Source organism: Nerophis lumbriciformis, linkage group LG04, assembly GCF_033978685.3.
Source record: "Nerophis lumbriciformis linkage group LG04, RoL_Nlum_v2.1, whole genome shotgun sequence".
Lineage (NCBI taxonomy): Eukaryota > Metazoa > Chordata > Actinopteri > Syngnathiformes > Syngnathidae > Nerophis > Nerophis lumbriciformis.
In genome coordinates this window covers 58,119,835-58,137,500 of record NC_084551.2, presented here as the reverse complement: position 1 = coordinate 58,137,500, position 17,666 = coordinate 58,119,835, and the positions used below count along the sequence as shown (strand labels likewise).

Below are 17,666 nucleotides of genomic sequence, written 5' to 3'. Positions count from 1 at the left end.
AACGCAGTAACGCATTATGTAGTAATGGTAACTGAGTTACTGAATATAAAAAATAACGCGTTAGATTACTAGTTACCGCCGAAACTAACGGCGTTACAGTAACGCGTTAGTCCCAACACTGCTTAGTATCATCTTAAACTACTCATTGGCCTTTGTATTACTTAGTATCTTAAACTACTCATTGGCCTTTGTATTACTTAGTATCTTAAACTACTCTTCGGCCGCTATGTAGCTGACTGCTTTGTAATGACTATTTCTATGCTTTCACATTGCGGATTGCTACTTGCTTCCGTATGTATTCCGTACCATGCAAGTCTAAGGAAGACCAGTCTTTGTTTCAAGTGACTCTGCTCCCGGTCCAGGTTTCAGTCCAAGAGGAGGCCGCGGCAGAGGAGGCTTTGGAGACCGTGGGGGACGAGGAGGCTTTGGAGACCGTGAGGGACGAGGAGGCTTCGGAGACCGTGGCGGACGAGGAGGCTTTGGAGACCGTGGGGGACGAGGAGGAGACCGTGGGGGACGAGGAGGATTCAGAGGAAGAGGTAACAATTTCCCTTGTGGATCAATAAAGTTGGTCTAAGTAAGACGACGACCGTAGCCAAGGATCCAGGGTGACATGAAACAGCCTTTTAGAATTTTCCAACAAGATGTAGGACCTGAGAGCCTCTGCTACAAAGATTGTGAAAGAGCTAGATAAGCCGTCAAACCAAGAATTGAGTGTATATTTGTTGCTTCTACCGTGAGATTAGCAATAATAGCCAGGGTAGTGACGCCAACTCGCACTGGTTGGTAAAGCTTGCTGAGGGCAGGGCGAGCAAGGACAAGGTGTCGGCCATTGTGCTCGCGGCGGTCCTGGAATCAAGCTCTGTTCATTTAATATTTAGTAATATGTCTTCAAAGGTCTCTCAATTTCCAATCTGATTAGATTTTGCCTGTAGTCGTCGATCGCTGGAATCTATGGTGGTTCTTTTATTTAACCAGGAACAAAGCCCATGGAGATGAACAAATATGACTCATTAAAATGACAGGATGGACGTCAAGTAAAGCAGTTACAGATAACTGAGGCTGATTCAAATTCTGTTTAGATTTAAGGATGCAAATTCAGTCACCTTCTAGTCTCTTTGTAACACGTTCCAAGCACAAGGATCTGCAGAGACAAAAGCTTTTTTTCCCAGCTCAATGCCAGCAAAAGGTAGAGAACATCTGATGGTTGGACCTCTCAGTGCATAAGAGTCCGTACTTCTGTGGAATCAATGCACTAATGTCATAGTCCCAGAAGAGTCCATACAAGTGTACCAGTCACAGTCTCCTAGTGGACAGAGAGGGAGTGTACATGTCACCGTTTGTGATGAAGAAGCATGGTCAACACAGTCCACCATCACCATCTGAAGACCATGGTCAACACAGTCCACCATCACCATCTGAAGATCATGGTCAACACAGTCCACCATCTGAAGACCATGGTCAACACAGTCCACCATCACCATCTGAAGATCATGGTCAACACAGTCCACCATCTGAAGACCATGGTCAACACAGTCCATCACCATCTGAAGACCATGGTCAACACAGTCCACCATCACCATCTGAAGATCATGGTCAACACAGTCCACCATCTGAAGACCATGGTCAACACAGTCCATCACCATCTGAAGACCATGGTCAACACAGTCCACCTTCTGAAGATCATGGTCAACACAGTCCACCTTCTGAAGACCATGGTCAACACAGTCCACCTTCTGAAGACCATGGTCAACACAGTCCACCTTCTGAAGACCATGGTCAACACAGTCCACCTTCTGAAGACCATGGTCAACACAGTCCACCATCTGAAGACCATGGTCAACACAGTCCACCATCTGAAGACCATGGTCATCATAGTCCACCATCTGAATACCATTCATATTAAAAAGATCATAATCTAGTACAGATACAAATGTGGCTGTGACGAGGCGCTTTTTTACATCAAAAGAAAAACATCTCTTATTATAGTATCCCAAATAAGGAACAGACTTGAGTTGAAAATGAAGCCTTTTAGTTTTTTAAATAGAGCAGAGGTGACTTTTGTCCACTATTTCTTTGCTCTCTGCATTTCTCTTCTCACTTGCTGCAGATAATCAACAGCGTGACAGTTGATACTGATCCATGATTGGTTGTTTAGTGTGTGTGCTCACTAACCACTTCCTGTTTTGTTCATGCAACCAACCATGCTTTATTCTTCCCACCAAAACACATTTCTTATTGATATGGATGACATGTCTATGGTCAAATATATTGATAAGTCTATGGTCATATATATTGATATGTCTATGGTCATATATATTGATATGTCTATGGTCATATATATATATATATATATATATATATATATATATTGACATGTCTATGGTCAAATATATATTATGTCTATGGTCAAATATATATTATGTCTATGGTCATGTATATATATTGATATGGATGACATGTCTATGGTCATATATATATAGATACAGTATGTCTGTGGTCATATATATTGATATGTCTATGGTCATATATATATATATATATTGACATGTCTATGGTCATGTGTATATATATTGATATGGATGACATGTCTATGGTCATATATATTGATATGGATGTCATGTCTATGGTCATATATATTGATATGGATGTCATGTCTATGGTCATATATATTGATATGTATGACATGTCTATGGTCATATATATTGATATGGATGTCATGTTTATGGTCATATATATTGATATGGATGACATGTCTATGGTCATATATTTTGATATGGATGTCATGTCTATGGTCATATATATTGACATGTCTATGGTCATGTGTATATATATATTGATATGGATGACATGTCTATGGTCATATATATTGATATGTCTCTGGTCATATATATTGATATGGATGACATGTCTATGGTCATATATATTGATATGTCTATGGTCATATATATTGATATGGATGACATGTCTATGGTCATATATATTGATATGTCTATGGTCATATATATTGATATGGATGACATGTCTATGGTCATATATATTGATATGGATGACATGTCTGTGGTCATATACATTGATATGGATAGACTTAGACTTCCTTTTTATTGTCATTCAAATTTGAACTTTACAGCACAGATAAGAACAACATTTCGTTACATAAGCTCATGGTAGTGCAGGATAAAAAAGAAATAAGGTGCATATATAAAACAATAAATATAAATAAATAAATAGATTACTGTACAGATAAATATATTGCACTTTTTCACATGCGTCCGTCCACGTTTATGGATGTATGTTGTCTTTTTTTATTCCAGCGAGTTAATCCGTTTTGGGGGGAATTGAGGGGATAATTATGATGCGTTCAAGAGTCTTACGGCCTGAGGGAAGAAGCTGTTACAGAACCTGGAGGTTCTGCTTCGGAGGCTGCGGAACCTTCCCCTCGAGTCCAGCAGTGAAAACAGTCCTTGGTGGGGGTGGGAGGAGTCTTTGCAGATTTTCTGAGCCCTGGTCAGGCAGCGGCTTTTTGCCATCTCCTGGATAGGAGGAAGAGGAGTCCTGATGATCTTTTCCGCCGTCCTCACCACTCTCTGGAGAGACTTCCAGTCTGAGGCACTGCAGGCTCCAGTCCAGACAGAGATGCTGTTGGTCAGCAGGCTCTCTATAGTGTCTCTGTAGAATGTGCTGAGAGAGCTGTGCTCTTTTCATCCCACGCAAAAAGTGCATGCGCTGCTGAGCTCTTTTTACAAGTGTGTGGATGACATGTCTATGGTCATATATATTGAAATGGATGACATGTCTATGGTCATATATATTGATATGTCTATGGTCATATATATTGACATGTCTAAGGTCATATATATTGACATGTCTATAGGCATATATATTGACATGTCTATGGTCATATATATTGATATGTCTATGGGCATATATATTGATATGTCTAAGGTCATATATATTGATATGGATGTATCGTCATGTCTATGGTCATATACAAACCCCGTTTCCATATGAGTTGGGAAATTGTGTTAGATGTAAATATAAATGGAATACAATGATTTGCAAATCCTTTTCAAGCCATATTCAGTTGAATATGCTACAAAGACAACATATTTGATGTTCAAACTCATAAACTTAATTTTTTTTTGCAAATAATTAACTTAGAATTTCATGGCTGCAACACGTGCCAAAGTAGTTGGGAAAGGGCATGTTCACCACTGTGTTAAATCACCTTTTCTTTTAACACTCAAACAGTTGGGAACTGAGGAAACTAATTGTTGAAGCTTTGAAAGTGGAATTCTTTCCTATTCTTGTTTTATGTAGAGCTTCAGTCGTTAAACAGTCCGGGGTCTCAGCTGTCGTATTTTACGCTTCATAATGCGCCACACATTTTCAATGGGAGACAGGTCTGGACTGCAGGCAGGCCAGGAAAGTACCCGCGCTCTTTTTTTTACGAAGCCACGCTGTTGTAACACGTGCTGAATGTGGCTTGGCATTGTCTTGCTGAAATAAGCAGGGGCGTCCATGAAAAAGACGGCGCTTAGATGGCAGCATATGTTGTACCAAAACCTGTATGTACCTTTCAGCATTAATGGTGCCTTCACAGATGTGTCAGTTACCCATGCCTTGGGCACTAATGCATCCCCACACCATCAGAGATGCTGGCTTTTGAACTTTGCGTCTAACAGTCTTGATGGTTCGCTTCCCCTTTGGTCCAGATGACATGATGTCGAATATTTCCAAAAACAATTTGAAATGTGGACTCGTCAGAACACTTTTCCACTTTGCATGAGTCCATCTTCAATGATCTCGGGCCCAGAGAAGCCGGCGGCGTTTCTGGATGTTGTTGATAAATGGCTTTCGCTTTGCATAGTAGAGCTTTAACTTGCACTTACAGATGTAGTGACCAACTGTATTTAGTGACAGTGGTTTTCTGAAGTGTTCCTGAGCCCATGTGGTGATATCCTTTAGAGATTGATGTTGGTTTTTGATACAGTACCGTCTGAGGGATGGAAGGTCACGGTCATTCAATGTTGGTTTCCAGCCATGCCGCTTACGTGGAGTGATTTCTCCAGATTCTCTGAACCTTTTGATGATATTATGGACCGTAGATGTTGAAATCCCTACATTTCTTGCAATTGCACTTTGAGAAACGTTGTTCTTAAACTGTTTGACTATTTGCTCACGCAGTTGTGGAGAAAGAGGTGTACCTCGCCCCAGCCTTTCTTGTGAAAGACTGAGCATTTTTGGGAAGCTGTTTTTATACCCAATCATGGCACCCACCTGTTCCCAATTAGCCTACACACCTGTGGGATGTTCCAAATAAGTGTTTGATGAGCATTCCTCAACTTTATCAGTATTTATTGCCACCTTTCCCAACTTTTTTGTCACGTGTTGCTGGCATCAAATTCTAAAGTTAATGATTATTTGCAAAAAAAAATAAAGTTTATCAGTTTGAACATCAAATATGTTGTCTTTGTAGCATATTCAACTGAATATGGGTTGAAAATGATTTGCAAATCATTGTATTCCGTTTATATTTACATCTAACACAATTTCCCAACTCGTATGGATATATTGATATGGATGACATGTCTATGGTCATATATATTGACATGTCTATGGTCATATATATTGACATGTCTATGGTCATATATATTGACATGTCTATGGTCATATATATTGACATGTCTATGGTCATATTTATTATGTCTATGGTCATATATATATTATGTCTATGGTCATATATATTGATATGTCTATGGTCATATATATTGATATGTCTATGGTCATATATATTGATATGTCTATGGTCATATATATTGACATGTCTATGGTCATATATATTGATATGTATGACATGTCTCCGGTGTGTAGGGACCAGGTCATATTGTCAGTTATCTGCACCCCCAGGAACTTGGTGCTGCTTACCATCTCCACCGCTGTGCCGTCGATAGGTGGAGCGTGGCTGCACTGGATATGTCAATGGTCATATATTGATATGGATGACATGTCTATGGTCATATATATATATATATATATATATATAGATATAGATACTAGAGATGCGCGGATAGGCAATTTATCTCATCCGCAACCGCGTCAGAAAGTCGTCATCCATCCGCCATCCACCCGATGTAACGTTTGGTCAGAACTGCATCCGCCCGCCATCCGCCCGTTGTTATATATCTAATATTAATTAAAAAAAAAAAAAGGGTGAAAACTACGCGAATTGCACCTTGTGCAGACAAAAATTTTCGATCGGACACGGAGGAATTAGCGATGTAAAAGACCACGTTGGGACAAAAAAAAAAAACAAGTCTAATGCCGTTGCTAGCGATACAAGTGGAAAACTTTCAACGTTTTTCGTCGCCCAAACAGATTCTTTGGATGTGATGAATGCCAAAGTTTTATTTACGGAGGCAATAATTGAGCATGGACTTCCAATCGCACTGGCTGATCACATGGGACAGTTAATAATGTAATGCAACCTTTAAAAATCATTACGCGGTGATCGCGATCCCAAAAATAAACTTTTCTTGCATGATAATGTCCAGAAAATTTTGCTTTATATTACTATAGAGTCCTTTTAACGAATGAGTTTGATGGTTTATCACAAACCTTAAATGAAATTCCATGGCCACCGTCCTGCTCTCTATATCAACCAGGGTGAGCCCCACCCCTTTCGTGAGCGCACTGCGCGTGGAGTGACCCCTGTTACGCGCCCCCGGCAACAGGGGTGGCAAGCAGGTAAGCTGCGCGGGCGGAGCGCGCGGAGTGACCCATGTTACGAGCCCCCGGCCACGGGGGTGGCGGGCAGGTAAGCTGCTTACCTGCTGCGCGTGACGCCGGCCGCGGCGAAAGCGGACGAGGCGGGGTGTCGGTGCGGTGGGCGCGGTAGTGACCCTGGACGTGCGTCGGGCCCTTCTCGCGGATCGCCTCAGCTACGGCTCCCGGTGGGGCCCTCTCGGGGGAAGGGGCCTCGGTCCCGGACCCCGGCGAGGCGTCCCTTCTCCGCTCCGTAAAAGTGTCCATCTCTTTTCTTTTTTTTTCTTCTGTTGTGGCATATGCAGCAGGTGCCTGCTCGTTTTTCGTATGTGGGTAACAACATTTAACTATGTATATATATTTCCCAATTGGTTTAACTGCCACCCGCAAAAAAACAAAACAAAAAAAAAATCTAATTAATCCGCCCGACCCGACCCGCGAGCGGATAAAATCTTATTTTTTTTTATTTCATCCGCCCGATCCGCGGATAATCCGCGGACTCCGCGGTTGTGTCCGCAAACCGCGCATCTCTAATAGATACAGTATGTCTATGGTCATATATATTGATATGGATGACATGTCTATGGTCATATATATATATATATATATATATATATATATATATATATATGATAGATACAGTATGTCTATGGTCATATATATTGATATGTCTATGGTCAGTGATATGCTTTTATCGGAGCAGCCCTACGCTGATGTGTTTGCTACAACACCCCCGTCTGCTCTGATGACAGTCAGTTGTCGTGGGACAACTTTGACACGCTTAAAAAACATTGGTAATGTTTCCTGGGCTTTGTAATTAGGGGCTGGTTTGAAAGACAATGGACAGGTGGGCCTGGGCTGATTAATCAATAATCAATAAATAAAAATGTTCAAAGACTTCGGCAGCATGTATCAATTGTTTTCTTAGTTTCTCTTCAGACCGGAAAAAAGAGGGTTCACTCTGTGTATGGCTCTCAGCAGCTTTAACAATAAAATTAACTCAACAGAGTCCTCTTTTCACTCATTCACAATCTTTGTCTCGGTGGGTGAAGCTCACACACAGGAAGTACGCACGTTGTCTTTGAGAACTTCTGCAAAGCAACAAAAATTAGTAGTAAAAAAAAAAAGATTCCAAAATAAAATGTCCCGTTGTAATATTTCAGCTTCAAACCGGATGGGAGATATAATAATAATAATAATATAGCACTAAACTACACACTCAAATTAGCACATCTACACTGTTTATTTTAAGTAAAATTGTTGCTTCCAGAAATTATAAGTTTTTATTTACCTTCCATTTTACAGTAAACACTGTGCTTCTTGTCTGGAACAGTAAACACTGCTTCTTCTCTAGAACAGTAAACACCGTGCTTCTCGTCTGGAACACTAAACACCGTGCTTCTCGTCTGGAACACTAAACACCGTGCTTCTTGTCTGGAACACTAAACACCGTGCTTCTCGTCTGGAACACTAAACACCGTGCTTCTTGTCTGGAACACTAAACACCGTGCTTCTTGTCTGGAACACTAAACACCGTGCTTCTTGTCTGGAACACTAAACACCGTGCTTCTTGTCTGGAACACTAAACACTGTGCTTCTTGTCTGGAACACTAAACACTGTGCTTCTCGTCTGGAACACTAAACACTGCTTCTCGTCTGGAACACTAAACACTGTGCTTCTCGTCTGGAACACTAAACACTGTGCTTCTTGTCTGGAACACTAAACACTGTGCTTCTTGTCTGGAACACTAAACACCGTGCTTCTCGTCTGGAACACTAAACACGTGCTTCTCGTCTGGAACACTAAACACTGTGCTTCTCGTCTGGAACACTAAACACTGTGCTTCTCGTCTGGAACACTAAACACTGTGCTTCTCGTCTGGAACACTAAACACCGTGCTTCTTGTCTGGAACGGTAAACACCGTGCTTCTCGTCTGGAACACTAAACACTGTGCTTCTTGTCTGGAACACTAAACACCGTGCTTCTTGTCTGGAACACTAAACACCGTGCTTCTTGTCTGGAACACTAAACACCGTGCTTCTTGTCTGGAACACTAAACACCGTGCTTCTTGTCTGGAACACTAAAAACACTGTGCTTCTTGTCTGGAACACTAAACACTGTGCTTCTTGTCTGGAACAGTAAACACCGTGCTTCTCGTCTGGAACACTAAACACCGTGCTTCTCGTCTGGAACACTAAACACCGTGCTTCTCGTCTGGAACACTAAACACCGTGCTTCTTGTCTGGAACACTAAAAACACTGTGCTTCTTGTCTGGAACACTAAACACTGTGCTTCTTGTCTGGAACACTAAAAACACTGTGCTTCTTGTCTGGAACACTAAACACCGTGCTTCTTGTCTGGAACACTAAAAACACTGTGCTTCTTGTCTGGAACACTAAACACTGTGCTTCTTGTCTGGAACACTAAAAACACTGTGCTTCTTGTCTGGAACACTAAACACCGTGCTTCTTGTCTGGAACACTAAAAACACTGTGCTTCTTGTCTGGAACACTAAACACTGTGCTTCTTGTCTGGAACAGTAAACACCGTGCTTCTCGTCTGGAACACTAAACACCGTGCTTCTCGTCTGGAACACTAAACACCGTGCTTCTCGTCTGGAACAATGATGATCTAGTCCACACACCACATGATCAATGATGATCTAGTCAACACGCCACATGATCAATGATGATCTAGTCCACATGCCACATGATTAATGATGATCTAGTCAACACACCACATGTTCAATGATGATCTAGTCAACACACCCAATGATCAATGATGATCTAGTCAACACACCACATGAAGTGTCCAAAAAGTTGGTTGATGAGAATAAAGCTAAAGTCAAATATAGTGTAGAAATGCAGGAAAGTTCATGTTGTACATTTTCTGTCAGGGTTGGTGTGGCAGAACTATAATAGAACATAAATATTCCTCCTTCACATGCCTGAAAGTCAGCACCATTACATACATCAGCATTCTGAGTCTTTTCTATCATGTTTGGTTGCCATGGAAATGACAACTTTGTGTAGAATACTATTACCTTTTCATCTGCAAGATATTTCAATATTCATTGTTTGGTAGCGACACCATTCAGTTGGTAGCTGCATTGGTCCTCATGGCTGATGTTGCCCTCAGGTGGATTCCGCTCCCCAGAAGGAGGTGGATTCAGGGGACGAGGAGGAGGCAGAGGCACCCCAAGAGGACGGGGTGGCAGAGGAGGCTTCGGAGCAGGAAGGAAGGTGTTTGTGGAGCCTCATAGACATGAAGGTTAGTCTCTTCTGCTCTTCAAACATTACTTAGTACCTCACCTCACCCTTTGTCCTCAGGAGTGTTCATCTGCCGAGGCAGAGAGGACGCTCTGGTCACCAAGAACATGGTGGTAGGAGAATCAGTGTATGGAGAGAAGAGGATGAGTGTGGAGGTGAGACACAGGTGTGTTCCTTCACCTCACTCGCACACTTTTCATCCTCCTCTTTTTGCTTCTTTAGGAAGGCGAGAGCAAGATTGAATACAGAGCTTGGAATCCTTTCCGCTCCAAGCTGGCAGCAGCCATCTTGGGAGGAGTCGACCAGATCCACATCAAACCTGGAGCCAAGGTCATGTACCTGGGGGCAGCCTCTGGGACCACCGTGTCCCATGTCTCCGACATTGTTGGGCCCGTGAGTAATAGTCACATACATGCAGTAATAGTCACATACATACATGCAGTATATCACAGTAATAGTCACATACATACATACAGTAATAGTCACATACCGGTACATACATGCAGTAATAGTCACATACATACATGCAGTATATCACAGTAATAGTCACATACATACATGCAGTAATAGTCACATACATACATGCAGTATATCACAGTAATAGTCACATACATACATGCAGTATATCACAGTAATAGTCACATACATACATGCAGTAATAGTCACATACATACATGCAGTATATCACAGTAATAGTCACATACATACATGCAGTAATAGTCACATACATACATGCAGTATATCGCAGTAATAGTCACATACATACATGCAGTATATCACAGTAATAGCCACATACATACATGCAGTATATCACAGTAATAGTCACATACATACATGCAGTAATAGTCACATACATACATGCAGTATATCACAGTAATAGTCACATACATACATGCAGTATATCACAGTAATAGTCACATACATACATGCAGTATATCACAGTAATAGTCACATACATACATGCAGTATATCACAGTAATAGTCACGTACATACATGCAGTATATCGCAGTAATAGTCACATACATGCAGTATATCACAGTAATAGTCACATACATACATGCAGTATATCGCAGTAATAGTCACATACATACATGCAGTATATCGCAGTAATAGTCACATACATACATGCAGTATATCACAGTAATAGTCATTGAATAATATTCGATAAACTGCATGTACAAACCCCGTTTCCATATGAGTTGGGAAATTGTTAGATGTAAATATAAACGGAATACAATGATATGCAAATCCTTTTCAACCCATATTCAATTGAATGCACTACAAAGACAACATATGTTGATGTTTTTTTTTGCAAATAATAATTAACTTAGAATTTCATGGCTGCAACACGTGCCAAAGTAGTTGGGAAAGGGCATGTTCACCACTGTGTTACATGGCCTTTCCTTTTAACAACACTCAGTAAAGGTTTGGGAACTGAGGAGACACATTTTTGAAGCTTCTCAGGTGGAATTCTTTCCCATTCTTGCTTGATGTACAGCTTAAGTTGTTCAACAGTCCGGGGGTCTCCGTTGTGCTATTTTAGGCTTCATAATGCACCACACATTTTCAATGGGAGACAGGTCTGGACTACAGGCAGGCCAGTCTAGAACCCGCACTCTTTTACTATGAAGCCACGTTGATGTAACATGTAGCTTGGCATTGTCTTGCTGAAATAAGCAGGGGCGTCCATGGTAACGTTGCTTGGATGGCAACATATGTTGCTCCAAAAGCTGTATGTACCTTTCAGCATTAATGGTGCCTTCACAGATGTGTAAGTTACCCATGTCTTGGGCACTAATACACCCCCATACCATCACACATGCTGCCTTTTACACTTTGCGCCTATAACAATCCGGATGGTTCTTTTCCTCTTTGGTCTGGAGGACACGACGTCCACAGTTTCCAAAAACAATTTGAAATGTGGACTCGTCAGACCACAGAACACTTTTCCACTTTGTATCAGTCCATCTTAAATGATCTCAGGCCCAGTGAAGCCGACGACGTTTCTGGGTGTTGTTGATAAACGGTTTTCGCCTTGCATAGATGGGAGAGTTATAACTTGCACTTATAGATGTAGCGACCAACTGTAGTTACTGACAGTGGGTTTCTGAAGTGTTCCTGAGCCCATGTGGTGATATCCTTTACACACTGATGTCGCTTGTTGATGCAGTACAGCCTGAGGGATGGAAGGTCACGGGCTTAGCTGCTTACGTGCAGTGATTTCTCCAGATTCTCTGAACCCTTTGATATTACGGAGCGTAGATGGTGAAATCCTTAAATTCCTTGCAATAGCTGCTTGAGAGGTTTTTCTTAAACTGTTCAACAATTTGCTCACGCATTTGTTGACAAAAGTGGTGACCCTCATCCCATCCTTGTTTGTGAATAAGTGAGTATTTAATGGAAGCTACTTTTATACCCAATCATGGCACCCACCTGTTCCCAATTAGCCTGTTCACCTGTGGGATGTTCCAAATAAGTGTTTGATGAGCATTCCTCAACTTTATCAGTATTTATTGCCACCTTTCCCAACTTCTTTGTCACGTGTTGCTGCCATCAAATTATAAAGTTAATGATTATTTGCAAAAAATAATTTTTTTATCAGTTTGAACATCAAATATGTTGTCTTTGTAGCATATTCAACTGAATATGGCTTGAAAAGGATTTGCAAATCATTGTATTCCGTTTATATTTACATCTAACACAATTTCCCAACTCATATGGAAACGGGGTTTGTACATTAAGTTTAAACAGAGTACATATCACTGGATAATACTTGTTTCCAAATGATGTACTACATACATGCAGTATATCATGGAGTAAATATGACTGTATATTACTTATTTCAACATGGAGTACTACATAGAAGCAGTATATCATCATGTAAATATACTAGTGGTATATAAAGTGTGTTGTTGCAGGAAGGGCTTGTCTATGCGGTAGAGTTTTCTCACCGATCAGGTCGTGATCTTCTCAACGTGGCCAAGAAACGCACCAACATCATTCCCATCATCGAGGACGCTCGCCACCCACACAAGTACAGGATGTTGGTCGGTATGTAAACACATACTACTCTCTAGTACAGGATGTTGGTCGGTATGTACACACATACTACTCTCTAGTACAGGATGTTGGTCGGTATGTACACACATACTACTGTCTAGTACAGGATGTTGGTCGGTATGTACACACATACTACTCTCTATTACAGGATGTTGGTCGGTATGTACACACATACTACTGTCTAGTACAGGATGTTGGTCGGTATGTACACACATACTACTGTCTAGTACAGGATGTTGGTCGGTATGTACACACATACTACTCTCTAGTACAGGATGTTGGTCGGTATGTACACACATACTACTGTCTAGTACAGGATGTTGGTCGGTATGTACACACATACTACTGTCTAGTACAGGATGTTGGTCGGTATGTACACACATACTACTGTCTAGTACAGGATGTTGGTCGGTATGTACACACATACTACTGTCTAGTACAGGATGTTGGTCGGTATGTACACAGATGTAGATATACTGTAGATATATGTTTGTCTATAGAATACATAAGTTTTGTTTGGATGATCAATGAAATGTGGATGTGTCGATCAATGTGTATTGATTGGATGATGTTCAATCAGATATGGATGTTTAGATCAATATGTATTGATTGGATTATCAATGAGTTGTGGATGTGTCGATCAATATGTATTGATTGGATGATGTTCAATCATATGTAGATCAGTACGTATTGATTGGAAGATGTTAAATCAGATGTAGATGTTTAGATCAATAAGTATTGATTGGATGATGTTCAATGAGATGTGGCTGTGTAGATCAATATGTATTGATTAGATGTTTAATGAGAAGTAGATATTGAGATCAATATGTATTATTGATTGATGGTGAATCTCTATAAGTCCTGATGTTGTTTCCAAAATAGGAATGGTGGATGTGATATTTGCTGATGTGGCACAACCTGACCAGACCAGGATTGTTGCTCTCAATGCTCACAACTTCCTCAAGAACGGCGGACATTTTGTCATCTCCATCAAGGTATTTTATATTTACTAATGTTCATACATGATCTACTTTTATATTTACTAATGTTCATACATGATCTACTTTTATATTTACTAATGTTCATACATGATCTACTTTTATATTTACTAATGTTCATACATGATCTACTTTTATATTTACTAATGTTCATACATGATCTACTTTTATATTTACTAATGTTCATACAACAGCTACTTTTATATTTACTAATGTTCATACAACAGCTACTTTTATATTTACTAATGTTCATACAACAGCTACATTATATTTACTAATGTTCATACAACAGCTACATTATATTTACTAATGTTCATACGACGTCTACTTTTATATTTACTAATGTTCATACGACGTCTACTTTTATATTTACTAATGTTCATACGACGTCTACTTTTATATTTACTAATGTTCATACGACGTCTACTTTTATATTTACTAATGTTCATACATGATCTAGTTTTATATTTACTAATGTTCATACAACATCTACTTTTATATTTACTAATGTTTATACAACATCTACTTTTATATTTACTAATGTTCATACATGATCTACTTTTATATTTACTAATGTTCATACATGATCTACTTTTATATTTACTAATGTTCATACAACATCTACTTTTATATTTACTAATGGTCATACAACAGCTACATTATATTTACTAATGGTCATACAACAGCTACATTATATTTACTAATGTTCATGCATTATTTACTTTTATATTTACTAATGTTCATACGACGTCTACTTTTATATTTACTAATGTTCATACAACATCTACTTTTATATTTACTAATGTTCATACATGATCTACTTTTATATTTACTAATGTTCATACATGATCTACTTTTATATTTACTAATGTTCATACATGATCTACTTTTATATTTACTAATGTTCATACAAGATCTACTTTTATATTTACTAATGTTCATACAACAGCTACATTATATTTACTAATGTTCATACATTTACTTTTATATTTACTAATGTTCATGCATTATTTACTTTTATATTTACTAATGTTCATACGACGTCTACTTTTATATTTTACTAATGTTCATACATGATCTACTTTTATATTTACTAATGTTCATACATGATCTACTTTTATATTTACTAATGTTCATACAACATCTACTTTTATATTTACTAATGTTCATACAACATCTGCTTTTATATTTACTAATGTTCATACATCTACTTTTATATTTACTAATGTTCATACAACTTCTACATTTATATTTACTAATGTTCATACAACAGCTACATTATATTTACTAATGTTCATACAACAGCTACATTATATTTACTAATGTTCATGCATTATTTACTTTTATATTTACTAATGTTCATGCATTTACTTTTATATTTACTAATGTTCATACGACGTCTACTTTTATATTTTACTAATGTTCATACATGATCTACTTTTATATTTACTAATGTTCATACATGATCTACTTTTATATTTACTAATGTTCATACAACATCTACTTTTATATTTACTAATGTTCATACAACATCTGCTTTTATATTTACTAATGTTCATACATCTACTTTTATATTTACTAATGTTCATACATCTACTTTTATATATACTAATGTTCATACGACGTCTACTTTTATATTTACTAATGTTCATACAACATCTACTTTTATATTTACTAATGTTCATACATGATCTACTTTTATATTTACTAATGTTCATGCATTATTTACTTTTATATTTACTAATGTTCATGCATTATTTACTTTTATATTTACTAATGTTCATACGACGTCTACTTTTATATTTACTAATGTCCATACAACATCTACTTTTATATTTACTAATGTTCATGCATTATTTACTTTTATATTTACTAATGTTCATGCATTATTTACATTTATATTTACTAATGTTCATACATGATCTACATTTATATTTACTAATGTTCATACATGATATACTTTTATATTTACTAATGTTCATACATGATATACTTTTATATTTACTAATGTTCATACATGATCTACATTTATATTTACTAATGTTCATACATGATCTACTTTTATATTTACTAATGTTCATACATGATCTACTTTTATATTTACTAATGTTCATACATGATCTACTTTTATATTTACTAATGTTCATACATGATCTACTTTTATATTTACTAATGTACATACATTATTTACTTTTATATTTACTAATGTTCATACATTATTTACTTTTATATTTACTAATGTTCATACATTATTTACTTTTATATTTACTAATGTTCATACATCTACTTTTATATTTACTAATGTTCATACAAGATCTACTTTTATATTTACTAATGTTCATACATGATCTACATTTATATTTACTAATGTTCATACATGATCTACTTTTATATTTACTAATGTTCATACATGATCTACTTTTATATTTACTAATGTTCATACATGATCTACTTTTATATTTACTAATGTTCATACATGATCTACTTTTATATTTACTAATGTACATACATTATTTACTTTTATATTTACTAATGTTCATACATTATTTACTTTTATATTTACTAATGTTCATACATTATTTACTTTTATATTTACTAATGTTCATACATCTACTTTTATATTTACTAATGTTCATACAAGATCTACTTTTATATTTACTAATGTTCATACAAGATCTACTTTTATATTTACTAATGTTCATACATCTACTTTTATATTTACTAATGTTCATACAAGATCTACTATATGTCCATCTGCACACCACTTGTTATCTACACACACAACAGCAGGTGTCCACAGACCAACATGGTCCACAGTGTGCTCACCTTCATGTTTCCTTGGTGTCCACAGACCAACATGGTCCACAGTGTGCTCACCTTCATGTTTCCTTGGTGTCCACAGACCAACATGGTCCACAGTGTGCTCACCTTCATGTTTCCTTCCACAGGCCAACTGCATCGACTCCACGGCCGCCCCGGAAGCGGTGTTTGCGTCGGAGGTGAAGAAGATGACGGGCGAGAACATGAAACCGCAGGAGCAGCTCACCCTGGAGCCCTATGAGCGAGACCATGCTGTGGTGGTGGGCATCTACAGGTACTCCTCTTCTGTGGCTCCATCTAGTGGTGCTTTGCTGCAACTACATGCTGATGCTTTTTCCATCACATCAACATGAATATTTCTAGTGTTTTCTCCAACAACTTAGGTTTGCATGACAGAGCAGTTACCATAGCAACACATCAGCCCCCAGTCTGCTTTGACAGGGTCCAACATATTGTTCCTAAAAGATGTCACATGACTCATGCCTTTGCTTTGTCTTCCTCAGACCTCCACCCAAACAGAAGAAGTGACCGCCGTCTGCCATCTTGAATCCCCCAGCCTGACCTTTGACTTGTTGGATGAGCTCTGGTCAACTCTCTTTTTTTATGTCTCCCTTTTTTGTCCTGTGTCACCATGTAGAGAACTTTTCATTAAAGAACATTTAACTTTTGCAAAGTTGCCTTGAAAGAGTGCAGGTGTGTTCAGACGTCTTCTTGGGGAGGAAGCAAGGAGTGCAAATTCTGCTTTTGTT

The 17,666-nt window shown here is 38.3% G+C and overlaps 1 protein-coding gene across 1 annotated transcript in view; it reads left to right on the top strand.

Moving 5' to 3' along the window:
- The window catches only part of fbl (fibrillarin), a 19,191-nt gene extending 1,601 nt beyond the window's left edge, over window positions 1–17,590 (top strand). Inside the window, exons 2-9 of the mRNA XM_061958395.2 lie at window positions 363–539; window positions 9,908–10,039; window positions 10,099–10,193; window positions 10,261–10,431; window positions 12,958–13,090; window positions 13,982–14,094; window positions 17,046–17,191; window positions 17,421–17,590. Coding sequence (XP_061814379.2) covers window positions 363–539; window positions 9,908–10,039; window positions 10,099–10,193; window positions 10,261–10,431; window positions 12,958–13,090; window positions 13,982–14,094; window positions 17,046–17,191; window positions 17,421–17,445 — 992 coding nt within the window. The 3' untranslated portion in view covers window positions 17,446–17,590. The remainder of the gene's footprint in view (window positions 1–362; window positions 540–9,907; window positions 10,040–10,098; window positions 10,194–10,260; window positions 10,432–12,957; window positions 13,091–13,981; window positions 14,095–17,045; window positions 17,192–17,420) is intronic.
- The last annotated feature ends 76 nt before the right edge of the window (window positions 17,591–17,666 follow it).